Raw genomic sequence first — 14,098 nt, 5'->3', positions numbered from 1 at the left:
ATGAACTGCTGTAAGTTTAGTCATTGTTTAAATGTAGGAGCCAATTATGAGACAATGGGCCCCAGGGCAGGGAGGTCTAACAGCCCCCACCCATCCTTGGCAGGGCAGGTGCACTCAACTCATAGCCAGCAGCACATCAACTAAATTCACCTGTACCTAAACAGGATTTACAACAAGATAAAAAAGGTACCATGATAGTTTCCATCTGACATCTTCAAAGTGAATGTTTAGGCTATTCCTTCAGTTTTTCAGTGGGACGCCTGGGGCTCTGTCATTGAGTGAATGACTAAGCCCTTTGACCATGTGACAAGAAATGCAAAGTAATAATAATGACTTCAAACCAAAGCCCGGATTTAGAGCCCCCCTGAGCCCCTGGACCTGGGCCCAGTAGGCATGTTTGGTGATCCATCCATGAGAGAAGCGTTTAGTTTCTCAGAAAAACCTGGAAAATAGAGACGTTATCATAGAGCATATGGGAAGGGGTTGTTATCATTGTATTCAGTAAATGGAGATTTTAGTCTGAATCCAGTAGAAGGCGATCATGCAATATATTGGATGCGAATTGCCACTACAAACCAAAAAGAAAAAGCTTGGATCCACGTACTGTTTGGACCTACAGTTTGAAGCCACAGTTTGGTCTCGTTTGGACCCACAGTTTGGAAGCTGTGAGGTGAAATAGAAAGCAGTGGGTCAGCGTGTCACGTGCTCTGCTCATGCCTGCAGGTCACGTGTCAATAGAACAACACAGGAAGTGCCTCGTAGCTCAGCAACTATTATGAAGATACGAGGAACATAGTCAATATAAAAGTGTCTCCCTGCTGCATAGAAGTGAATTAATGTTGATTCTGCCAGACTCTATCAAAAAGCGGATGTTGCCAAAATGGAAAGAGCTTTCATAATCGTCATTTTATCGGTTTTCTCGGCATCGCAGGTAAGTGTACTGACGCTGATGAGTGAAAGTGAAGGTTAGCGAGTGCTGGGCCTGATAACTAGCTATGAGGACTGTAAGTGTGTAAATTATACCCGGAGCATTTAGTCAACAGACTGTGATCATCTGTATATCTATCTGTATATATATATATCTATCTATATATATATACCGTCTTGTCCTGTAGGTACCGAGAGAAATTAGTGCTGTCGAGGAGCTAACGGGGCTAATGTTGGTCCACTTAGCATCGACAGCTAGAGTCCAGCCTAATGAGCACACTGAGGACATTAAAAGTTTACTAAACTGAAAGTGAATCATATCCTGCTCATTAAAATCTATTTTTGATCATTAATGCGAGACTAATGCAGTAGATTGAGTTGTTTAAAAACTAAATTGAAACAAGTAACTCATACGTCAAGTTTTCAGCACCTTTTATATACAACTTGTAACAGGTGGAGTAAGTCAAATGTTGTTATGAACAATATAAAGCTAAGCCAATATCTCGTAAACCTTACAGTGGTTTTACGTTTTAACTGATTTTTTTTGTTCGTACATTCACATATTGAAGAAATGTATTGTTTAATGATATAAACAGTCAGCTCTAAAAGGTTTGCAGGAATTTGGATTTGTGAATTTAAAATGTGGTCCAAATAGAAACAATAAATTAATCAAATAGCGCTACTCACAGTTGTCTTGTATGTGAATCAGTAAGGAAGAGGGCGCACTAATGTCAGATTGCCCTTATTTTTATTTTTAATTTCCCAAGAAAAACAAGTTTTCCCCAACATTTGTTTTTATCACATCTAAAACCTTCATAAAATATCAAATAATTTCTGTCTGGGCAGCTTGAGGGGAATTCTCCCACGTCACCAACAAGGAAGTGTTATTTATCTTACTTAGTATGAGGTCAAATGTACTTAAATTTTAACAGACTATTTATGATCACTTTTATAACATTCAATGGGAAACAACACAGCTTCTCCCATATTTATAAATGTGTCATTCCTAACGTATTGTAAGAAGTACATTACAAATCTGTGTATATATCCAACACATTCTTTTCACGATTTGTGGATCTTGATAACAAATGTGTGATTTCTGTTATTGTCTTAATGCCACCCATGTTAGATGATTTGTCTGTCGATGCTGTATTTGTTTGTCAGGCCAGCTGCTTTTGAACTGCATTCAACTCTCTCCTTTAGTCAGCATAGCATGTTAGTCTGATTCATCCATTTTATCTGATGAGGGTAATATATTTATTTTATATATTTTCTCCAACACTCAAGCCTGTGTGAAAAAAAAGAATAACATTGTTTTTCCAACAGATAAACTGCCAAGAGGCAATCTTGCACATTTCAAATGGAGATACAGATCGAGAGTACTGCATTGTTCACAACCACTCCTGGACCCCCCTGTCAAAAACTCTTGATGCTGCTGTAAGTTTCTCTGACTTTTATTTACTCCGTTCCATTTGTTCTGTTTTGTCTCTATTTTGTTATAATATGTGGTCCCCTGCCCTTAGTTGTCATTTAAGATGATACATTTGAGATTAATTTAAGAGAATTACCTTACAGCCTTTATTTACAACTTGGTGGCTTGGTTACCCCTTTGATGAATGTGGTGACACATGATTTACAATTAATAAATAATGATGATCACCTTACATTAAGTGATTTTGTTGTACTGTAACGTACAGTAATGTGTGACTTCTCGTATGTTTTCTAAGCTCATGATGGGAAAATTACATTAAATTGTCGTCTTCACCTTCTAGGTGCAGTATCGACTGGTGAACATGACATCCACTCTTCTGTGTGATGACAAAGGGGTCAGTCCAGAGGTGGTAAAGGGCAAAGCATTGGTGGTGATGAGGGGAGAGTGTGATTTCAGCCAGAAAGCTTTGGTTGCTCAGAATCTTGGAGCTACATCTTTGCTCATTGCCAGCAACAAAACTTTGGTAGGACATTTACATCAATCTATATTTATTTTAATTGATATAAAGGAATGTTTTTTTAATGCAAGTTAATAGGTAAATAGCTCCCATCGAGGGTCCTTGTATTGTTTTGTCTGTGCCGGATCATCATTCTAGTGTCAGGATATACCAGTGTGACATGCAAGATACTAAATGCTGAAGTGAAATTAGGAAGTGACACACCAGTGGTGTGGGGATTTCCATTTCTAGTTATATAATTATTTCCATGTAAAACAAATCTTTATGTTCCTTTTAATCGTGATTTGTTCACTGTGTCACCTTTTACATATTTGTTTGACAATATAGCATGCATAAATGACATGAAATGAAATCTCACCGAAGACTAGGTACCGACTGTGTTTATAAAAATCTTTTCTGCACCTCTTGGCTCTTCAGATCACTCCATCAGCCAATAACTCAGAGTATGCAAAGGTCAACATTCCTCTGGCACTGATGAGGTACAGGGACTTCCTGGAAGCACAGCAGGTCAGACAGCTCTATCTTTACTTTTGCTATTGAATTTGGTGTTAATACATACCTGACTGTCACCCCGCTTATCCCCATACCCTCGTCCTCCCCTCATTCGTCATTCATTCAATCCCACTGTTTTTCTTTTCTCAGAATGGCACACAAAGCAGTGTGTGCAGTTTTTCTTATTAAAATGTCCTCATGTTTGTGTATGTCGTCAGGTGTTTGGTGAAGAGATGCAGGTGAAGCTTTATGCTCCACCGCACTCGAAGATTGATCCCAGTATTGCCGTCATGCTACTGATTTCTATTGTCACGGTAGCCTTGGGCGGTTTCTGGAGCGGTGCATGTGAGAGGTGAGATGTTGCATTTAACCACAAGCTCACATGTGAACGTTTTGACACATTCAAACTAGAGCAGAGACGATAGTTGTTTTTAATGTTGTTGATATGCAGTGTCAGTGTCAACTCCATAAAATCATTGGGAATATAGCTCATCAGTGTTTCCCACAGAATTTTGAGAAAATATGGTGGTGAGGTCTCAGTCCAACTCTCTAGGGAAGAAAATTGTGTGCTTAGTAATTTAACTACTGGTTGAACTGGTGATGACACACCCACAAAGCACAAGAAATACATTTTACCAGTTAATAAATGTTCCAATCAAACAATCAAAAATGACCAATGCCCATAGTTCCGCATTGAACAGACTCTCTGACAGCAGAGGAGAGCAACGCAACGAGAAGTGACAGCAAACTGTCAATATAATCCGCACAAAAGAAGATAACGTCTCGTCCTATTTCTCGTTTGCTCAATATACCGCTCAGCCCTAAAACAATGTAATGTTTTGGACACGTTCAGCTCACTGTGAGACTGTGGCTGTTATAAGAAATTAATGATTACCTTTAACAAAGAAAACTGGATTCGAAATATCTTATAGCTTGTACAAGCAGAGCGTTTACCAATGCAACAGACAGAGTTACAATAGAAAAGGCTCTCCGTGGAGCGTTGTCAGATAGGTTTTATGCTGTTCTCTACCTGGGCTGCCTCAGCCGCTTCCCATAACTGATTCCATAGACAGCGTCATAACGGTCTCTCAACAGCTGGCAAACATATTCCCTTAATCAGTAGACAAACAGAAGTTCAAAAAGTGACTCCTCCATCACACATAGTGTTAAACTGTCTTTCTGCCAGTCTCAGCAAACCGTTGAGACAGAAAGTATTAAAACAGTTATGTAAAAACAGGAACACACACACATTGTATGAATTAAAACATCTGAATTACAGTATAATCCTAATTTTTATAACAGTGACGGCACAAATTAGACTATGACGGGCCGCCACAGTCTGTATAATTAATGGGAAACACTGCTCATCTAGTTAGCGTAAAAAAATAATTTTTTAGTCCACAGGACAAAAGGCTAGTGAATATTCAGATTTTACTTTATTATTTATGCAAGTTGCTGTTTATTTACAATACAGCAACTTGCATATTCTAGCAGAGTTTGGCTGGTGGCTGGTGCTAATTTTATGCCCTGGTTAGTAGTGCTATTAGTCATGGAATAGTGCAGTGCTATTTTAAAACATGGTATTAAAGTGTTTAGTATTCTAATGTTTTCCTATTTGTGGCAGAGAGCGGCTGAACACTGGTGCGGCAGGGGGAGGAGGTGGCGAAAACAAAGCAGACAGTGGAGAGCTGTCCCTGTACTCTCCTCTCAAAGTTGTTATCTTTGTTGCCCTGATGTGCGGGATGCTCGTCCTCATGTACTTCTTCTACAATGTCCTCGGTGAGTGGGACAAAAAAACAAAGAAACAAACAAAAGCACTCATGTATTCCAAAGGAGTACAAATATCTGGTATTTTGTTGATGTGGCATGTGTCTCTTTTCCCCCCAGTTTACATCATTATCGCTATATTCTGCCTGGCATCTGCCACCGCGCTGTTCAGCTGTCTAGATGCAGTGATGGATAAAATGGGTTGTGCTACTGGGAGGTAAGAGCACGACTCCATCAAAAAGATGTGAAGCTGAGTTAGGTTTGCTGCATTCCTGCTTCATTCTCAGGCAGGCAAGTCTCAAACCCTGAAAGTTTTTATTTGAGTGTTTCTGTTTTTTTTCTTTTTCTAGCTTCACTATCAAAAGTTCAAACTTCTCAGTGAGGTCTCTCATACTGGCTGCCGTGTGCATCACCATTGCTGTGATTTGGGGAGTCTACAGGAATGAGGACAGGTACTGTGAGGGCGCAAATGTACACAAAGCACAACTTCAATTGTTCTGTTTGGTTTCAGTCAGACGTGCCTGTGACACCCCTGCAGGGGGATGTTGTGGTGCTAAAGCAATAAATTATGTGGTTATTACTTCACATCACAGCAGCAGTGCTCTTTAGATCAGAACAGCCTGTTTTAATGTTTATTTGTTAAAGTAGAACTTCTATATAGCCTGTTGAGAGCTTAACTTGTCCAGAAACGTAATGGTAGGACTTTTAATTACCTTCCCGAATGCAATTGCTGAATACATATAAGAGAAGGCTGCTGCCTGAATTGAAACATTTTCTTGAAAACTTAAGAATTCCTTTTATGATTCAGAGTTGATGTGTGTTCTCTGAGACGTAAAGGATTACTTTATTAGCAGTATAATATTTTGTGCGTCTTGAATAACAATGCAGCTTAAATAACAACGTCATTATCACAACTGATTATGTCTAGCGTGATAATAATGTTGGCAGGGTTGATACAACACACAGGAAGTGATATTCTCAGCATCCATGTCACAAAATCCTTAAAATAATGTTTTATTCCTATTTATAAACGGCTTAGTATGATATTTGGAAATTTGTTTTGGACTCAAGTGCTGCACACACAAAAATGCCCCCACAGTTACATAGACACACCACAAATATTGCACACATCCACAAATATTGCGTTTGTTTGTGGATGTGTGCAATATTTGTGAAAGTCAAACACATGAGAAATGTTTTGCTGATGTTAATGACTACAAACTCAACAGCTGCTCAGGTCTATTAAAGGTCTGTCTGATTTTAAGAAGTAACTAACATTGTTAGTTTTTCATTATATTGTAAATTATTGAGGTTAAAACAAGACCTTTTTTTGTGTCCTGGTAGATGGATCTGGATCTTGCAGGATCTCCTTGGCATTGCTTTCTGCCTCAACTTCATGAAGACCATTTCACTGTCCAATTTCAAGGTACCTCCTTACACAGCCTCTCACTCCCTTCTTTCATCGTTCCTTCTTTGCGTTGTCCAGAGGCATTTATCCCTTGTGCTTTGTTAGGCATTGGAGTTTTAGTTTTAGTGTCACTTACATTAATCAAATTATATATTTTTTTACATATGGGTCAATGACGTATAAGGATTTAGAACAACTCAATTGTAGAATAATAAAAACAAGCATATCTAATGCAGTAGTTCAAACATTCAGAATGTTGTGTACCTGAAGCTCCATATTATACATTTGAAATTAAGTGATTTTAGTGGGTTTTTCAAGATTAATTGGCACTGGCCTTTAAAAAGAGTCATGTGGTGCGACCATGATTCATCTTGAAATAAATTAATTTACTTAACACGCTTCACATCTTTTTTTACAAGTTTTCAGTAATATAAAGTGTTTGGAAACAAAGTATTTGCATTTTTTTTTAAATCTTTGTAAATGATGATCTTTTATTTATATAAGACATTTCAAGATGAATCATGGTCGCACCAAATGACTTTTTTTTCAGGCCAGTGCCAATTAATCTTGAAAAACCCCCACTAAAATCACTTTCAAATTGTAATATGAATTGTCAGGTACACAACATTCTGAATGTTTGAACTACTGCATTAGATATGCTTGTTTTTATTATTTAAAATTGAGTTGTTGAAAATCCTTATACGTCATTGACCCATATATTGCTATTAGACGGACACTGTACAATCATTGGTCATATATGTGATTATTGTAAAGCACTGCAGTAATGTTGAAATATGGTTTGAATTAAGTTCAATCTCTTTTCCCTCATTACTTCATAGATCTGTGTGATTCTTCTGAGCCTCCTGCTTGTGTATGACGTCTTCTTCGTCTTCATCACACCTTTCTTCACAAAGGTATGAGATGCATTTCCTCCATTTAAATATCCGTGACATTTTGTATTATCATTTTATGCCACTCCTTAATATTCAACCCAGAAAAAGAAGAGTTGCAAAAGAGAAACAACCCTGCTGTCATTTAACAGGAGATGTTTCTGCATCTGTGGTGATGCATGGTGGTTTTATTAGCTGTCAGGATGCAGACAAACTGTAATATAATTGTTTGGCATCTCTCAACAGAATGGAGTCAGCATTATGGTGCAGGTTGCTCTGGGCCCAGATGCATCTGGAGAGAAGGTAAGTCTCCCTACATTGCTTCATACCTTCAAGGGGAACTCCACCGAATTGTCTAGACATTGTTGAAGTGGTTGAAAAACTTTAAATGACAGTAACTAACTTATATTAGTTTGAATACCTAGATTTAAGAGAAAAGACTAATTCTGTTATCATCATCGCTCACAAAGTTTCCTTTAAACATGTTTTTATGACCCTGGCATTGTTTTCCTTGCTTGTAGCTCAAAACAAAAACAAAAAAATGAAAAAAGTTAACTTAATTAGGAGAATGAAGACTGAATCATCTCTCTGTGAATAAATACATTTTCTCACTCAAGCTCTGAACAACATACTTAAACCAAAAGCTTGGTGGAGTTCCCCGTCAAGTTTGTTTCTGGCTTTATTAACATCCTGGCTGATCTGCTCTGCTTGTTGTTGAACCCGAGTGGAATGATAGACCGGTTGACTAACTGTGCGCTGGGGTGGGGTGGGCTCTGTCGTAGACGCAAGGTAACATGGTGGAGGTCCCAGCTGAACCCCAGGCTCCCTCCGAGAAAGTAAGGTTTCCCCTTGTTATCCATCTACTCGTTGTACTGATGCCTCGTCTCAGACTGGGGAAAGAATATCATGAGTAGAAACAACTTTACTTCAACTGCTCTTGGATAAAATGTGGGGCTTTACTATGGTTTCATATACTATTCTGTATAGTGTGACAAACATGGACTATCCAAACAGTAATGATTTGTTCTTAAAATTTGGCAGAAGAAAACAAAAAAGAATTGACAGACTAACAAAAATATTGTACAGTTGGTAAAAACAGCCTAAACAGAAATATAACAATCTGCAGGGTTCAGGTGTGTTCCCGTGTTTCTGTTCTTGCTGTACATCCTGTTCCTGTCATTTATATAATGTTTTTCCTCCATTGATATCAAATCCCCTCTGAAAACAAGCCTTGAGGAGGCATTTTTATTTTCCATAATCCTTTCATAAAAATGAAATCTGAAGTTAGTGAACGAAACACACATTTACTCACATGATTATCAAGTGGTGGGTGCTGATAAGTCACTCGTTAGGCTTTTGACAAGGTAGATCTACTCAAGCTGAATTTGTTCATGAATAGTTTATTCATTGCTGTTGCATTGTTGTAAGATTGGTTTTTGGCTTCAGTGTTTTCGTAAATTGTGTTTGTTTAGGGAATATTTCTGTATCTATATGGAGTAAGACATTGTTTAAGAATTAGTATGTGTTGTATACCTCAAGACTGAACCATTTTTTTTACTGACAACCTAAATGGTGACAAACCTGCTATTAGACCAGTCATTACCAGTCATTATATGATGATAATTGTTTCCTCCCAGGTCAGTGAAAGTCACTGCATTAATAAATGTAATGCTGTTGTCACACTTTGTCATTTTAAGCATCTGAAGTGTTTTGTTTTCACAGCTGCCTGTGGTGATGCGTGTCCCGCGGTTCACAGCTTGGGCTCAGAACCTGTGCGGGATGCAGTTCTCCATTCTGGGTTATGGAGATATCATTGTTCCAGGTGAAGTTAAAGTTTCATCAGTTTTCACCTATAACATTGCTGGTAAATACTTTCAGTACAGACAACAATGGCTGCTTAGCGCCAGTCAGTTTGACCACACTGAACCAACAGATATGAGTTGTTGGAGGCAGAAGAAAAAAAAACTGAATCCATGGTGTGGATAAATGAAGTCAAAACACAAGAATAAAAGAATAGAAGTAATGTGTCATTTATGCTTATGGAGAAGAATTTTGGCTGGATGAAACGTTACTAATTTAAGTTACTCGCTACTTTTGATAGCTATTTCCTCATTTTGGTTTGTGCTGCTGTCTTTTTTTAATTGAATGTCAAACCAACTATTTTTAGAAAGCAGAAGACAAAATGGCAGCACTGTCTGACTCTGAACTGAGACCAGACAAACAAAAGCAAAGGTTTTGTACTGTGATGTATGACTCACTCTCATTGCTGCATCCCCATTGGTCCAACAGGTCTCCTGGTGGCCTACTGCAGCAGATTTGATGTTTGGGTCAACAGCAGCAAGAAAATCTACTTTCTCAGCTGCTGCATAGGTACCTGAAAGCTCAACTAGAAACATCTTGTTATTCAACAACTTTGTAGTACTACATGTAAACATGGTGTCTTGTATTTTCATTTCTGTCTTTGGAAAAAGGAATAATTGAATTTAATAACTGAAATATAAAAAGCTAAATATAAATCTTATAGTAAGTAGTAAACAGTTTTCATGAGCCCAGGGTTTATAGGACCAGTGATAATGTAAGCATAAATGTTCAGTATGTTATATTTTCAGATGTTAGAAATATTGTACACACATATACAATATCTTTAAAACATTCCCATTTGTCCATATTAGTTTTCTCATCTGAACAAGCTTTGCACATTTTTTCTCTTCTTCACACACTCTTCAAGCTGAACTCCATACCTTATTTAAGTTGTATTTTGTAACGTTACCTTATACATTATAGTGTCGAACGTTTTGGTTTCAATAGTATCAAAATCTCTTTGGTGAGTCTCTTTGACACTTGTGCTCAGTGAAAAGCAGACATCCTTTTAGCTGACCGCTAATTGTCTCTGGATTGGAGTTCTGATTTATGTCTGTCTGTCCTGTTCTCTGTAGCCTATTTGCTGGGAATGATAACGACATTTGCTGTGATGCTGCTGTCAGGGATGGGCCAGCCTGCTCTGCTCTACCTGGTGCCCTTCACCCTGATAACCTCGGCCGTGGTGGCTGGGTGCAGGGGAGAAATGAAGCAGTTTTGGGCAGGAACCACCTATGAGGTGAGAGGAACAGGGAGAGGATTCAAAGCAATTCTGTACAGGTTTGATTGATAGCTGTGACGGTACTGCCTCAATGTTTTCAATCAGGTTCCAGTATATTTCTGAAGTGCTTCACTTCTTTTGCTTGAACAACCAGTTCCTTCACAGTGCTATGCCAAAGACTGCAAGACCTAATGCCAAGTCATGCTCACTGCCAGACACTAGAATGGTATTGAATATTCACATTACTAATATGTGAAAGGCTAACATGCTTTAGTGCCAAACTGCCTGTACGTAACATAATAAAATAAGCATCTAACTGTTCAGCCAAAAAAGCCATGAGCAGCCCTGCTTCACTGCATTCACAGCTACATAACTCGTGTAATTTCCTGTTTTGTTAAGCAACTGTCTTGTCTTGCAAGTACACTAAGAGAAAGCTAGTCACACAAGACCACCTGAAGCTCTTACAAGAAAACTAGTCCATGCATTGAATGCCAGCATCAATGGATGTTACTCCAGGCAGTTCTTCTCTGTCCCTTTTACTGTTGAAGAAATGTATGTCTGTGAAAGTTTGGCTCTGTAAAAGCATAAAACCTGAGTGGTGCTGTGTTTAACTTACTGCATGATGCACATATATGATACATTTTAAATATTTTGAGTTATTTTAAGAAAATATAGAAGAGAATCTGCGGTCACAATTTTCTTACTTTTATTGCTGGGCCTTAAGTAATGTTTCACATCCTCTTGAATCTAACCCTTATTTTACATAAATCTGTCATCACTCAGCTGTCAGCAGCTAAAGGTACTGAAAAACCAACCTTAACAAAGGCTAACACTTGAGAGATTGCTCTGAGTCACCCACTAATAGTATATTGACAAAGTCTATCAATCAATCAACCCAGTACACTGCGCTATCTTTAAGGACCTGAATACACAGCAATGGAAAGACATCTGTTATATACATGTTCCTTTGCCTGGTGTGTGTGTGTGTGTGTGTGTGTTACACCCAGTTATGTACATAAATGTGTCGTATCTTTATAATGAATGAGCACACAAGTAGGATGTTGTTGAACTGTTTGGGTTGTCCTAAGACTTTAATGCCTCACAGACACACCCATTAAATGAGAAATGTAGAGATGATCTTTTTGTAAAAATGCAAGGCTCCACAAAGAAGAGCAAAAAGCAAATGCACATACAGTATATAGACTTACTGTAAATATATGAATATAAGCATACATAACATACAAACTTAACATAATTAAAAACAAGGACCACAAAGGAAACAGAGCAAAATCAAATATGCTAGATTACAGGAACTGAGTCTGCTTTTAAATTAAGTTCATGTTGGAGCATCAGAGAATAATAACACATTCATGAACCATCTGATTCTGACAGAAACTTCTTCTTCTATGGAAGAATAATACCAACAAATACTAGTTTACTACAAATTGTGTATTGTTAAACTCAACCAAACCACTCTATGTACCTTCCAGACAGTCATGACCATCATTGCTTGTACAGACTGAAAATGAACTTGCTGTGACTAGAAACTTCCTTTAGGCTGGTCACAGTGAACATGTCAAAGTTACATAATTGTAGTGTGTTCACGCAGGAGTTGCTTGTGTTTGTGTGTTTTATGTGTTTTGTGTGTGTGTGTGTGTGTGTGTGTGTGTGTGTGTGTGTGTGTGTGTGTGTGTGTGTGTGTGTGTGTGTGTGTGTGTGTGTGTGTGTGTGTGTGTGAGACACTAAGAAAAAGAGCCACATAAAGATAAGATAAAATTCTGACCTGGCTTCATCTTCACCAGGTCTTGGACTCATCCAGGGAACCTTTGCTGCCAGGTTTGCTTCCCTTAAAACCAGACTTCTCCCCGCATCTCTCCTGCCATTTTACAGTGTTGCTTACTGCAGTGCCTTATCTTCTCACCAGTTTCTTTTTCTTTTGACATTTCAACGCCTGCTTTCCAGGGTCAATGTGATATTCTATGACACAACTGATTTTATGAATTAAATACAAAGACCTAATAAAGGACTTAAGGGTTTACAGTGCAGCGTTTTACATCAAATGACCACTAGGTGTCCCTAGTTGATTGAAAATAATCCTTCCCGTGTGTTTGTGGGACTTCTCAGCTGTGCTACAACGGGGACTTGTGTTAAAGCTATGGCCCTGGAATACCATTAACATCATCTCTTTATTTCTGCAGTTTGGTTTTTTTTGGGTACCCTTTTCTGCTTTCTAAAACCCTTCATCTGTTCCAACCAACGGGAATCAAAACTCCTAAAACTCCATCCTTCATGCAGTTACCAACATGTTTATGTTGCCATCTGCATGCTGATGCTTGCAGTTAAGTCTGGAGGACTGTGGCATGGATTTGGGATGTGTTGGCGCTCATTCGCTGTTGTAAATGCAGTTTGCATTACAAATTTAAATCCCATCTAAGTTGCAATCTTTCTGTCTCTGTCTTTGGTATTAAATTCAATTAAATTACAAAATGTTTAACTTTTTCCTTCCTTTTCTCTTCAGAGGGAAGAACTGACGGCTCCGTAGAAAGAGAAACATGCTGACTTGCCAGTGTCAGGGACCCGACTGCTGGATGCTTTTTTTTACATTTTAATATTAAATTTACCAACCAAGGGAACACTTGATCAACGGATTCTTAACAGTATGGGTCAATTGTGACTGCTGTGAATGGCTTGTGTGAGGAAGCGGATATGTTTTAAGTAATTGAAAAGCTTGTTAGTGCCTGAAAAGTCTGTTCACGTTCAGAAAACTGTAATGGCTTTGCCTATACATCCTGCCTTGGTGATGATAGCATACAAAAAAAGAGAAAGCACTTTATAATATCTAGCTTGATGGTTGTTTCATGGGGGGGGGGGTACATTTCTTGCAGCCAAAATATGGTACATTTTTGATAAATGTTTTAGGGATTTTCTGTGTAACCTGTTTGTATGATGTGATTGCTTTTGTTGCCTTATATTAAATGAACAACTTATATTTAATGTTTTAAATGTGTTTTTCTTTTCATTGAGTTCAATCTTACTCTAGATGAACAACTTATCCGCAGGCAGGCAGTAACTTGTTCTGTATGTGACTGATTTAATAGACGTTTTTTATGTTTTGTGAGGTAGCTGGGGGCCAGACAGTGTTACAGTACGTATTAATGAATAAACTCTAAAAATGGAAACGGGGAAGTAGCCACTGCGCAGAGGATTCAGTAGAGCTTGTTAGTTATATGCTATATTGAATAAAAAGCATGAGGAGTAGCTCAGTGGGAACACAGGCTCATCGCCCTGTGTAAACAAAAATCTAACTTCTGACAAGCATGTATGAAATATTTTGAATGGACTTTGTTTCTCTTTGAAACATGATTCATTTAGGACTGTTTATTAGTGCACTAAATGTCTATAAAACAGAGGAAACCCCTGTAGTATCACTAATAAGCACACTTCATAAGATTTTTTTTTAAGTGGTAACAAATGGCATCATTAATGGCTAGTAATACTACTAATAATGTTTTATAGACCTATTACAATCCAGTAATAAGAACAAGTTCAGAATTGCCAGGTTGTAAAATATCCCTTTAATAAATAT

The 14,098-nt window shown here is 38.1% G+C and overlaps 1 protein-coding gene across 4 annotated transcripts; it reads left to right on the top strand.

Annotated features, from left to right (window-relative positions):
* The first annotated feature begins 438 nt into the window (after window positions 1-438).
* Window positions 439-13,501, top strand: zgc:123258 (uncharacterized protein LOC641502 homolog). Of its 4 annotated transcripts, XM_062420711.1 has the most exons (17): window positions 677-931; window positions 2,254-2,364; window positions 2,700-2,882; window positions 3,294-3,383; window positions 3,587-3,720; window positions 4,993-5,147; window positions 5,256-5,352; window positions 5,486-5,587; window positions 6,480-6,561; window positions 7,383-7,457; window positions 7,680-7,736; window positions 8,216-8,269; window positions 9,156-9,255; window positions 9,723-9,803; window positions 10,370-10,530; window positions 12,315-12,348; window positions 13,031-13,501. In XM_062420711.1, exons 1-17 carry the CDS (start codon window positions 881-883, stop codon window positions 13,069-13,071), a joined length of 1,608 nt encoding a protein of 535 aa, XP_062276695.1. In that variant the 5' UTR covers window positions 677-880; the 3' UTR covers window positions 13,072-13,501. The 4 variants fall into 4 exon arrangements, with proteins under 4 accessions (XP_062276689.1, XP_062276681.1, XP_062276695.1 ...); XM_062420697.1 differs by having other exon boundaries at window positions 671-931; window positions 12,315-13,501; XM_062420719.1 differs by lacking the exon at window positions 12,315-12,348 and having other exon boundaries at window positions 691-931.
* The last annotated feature ends 597 nt before the right edge of the window (window positions 13,502-14,098 follow it).

This window comes from Scomber scombrus, chromosome 1 (assembly GCF_963691925.1).
Source record: "Scomber scombrus chromosome 1, fScoSco1.1, whole genome shotgun sequence".
Classification (NCBI taxonomy): Eukaryota; Metazoa; Chordata; class Actinopteri; order Scombriformes; family Scombridae; genus Scomber; species Scomber scombrus.
The sequence above is the reverse complement of the archived record's forward strand: the minus strand, read 5'-3'. Positions and strand labels throughout refer to the sequence as shown.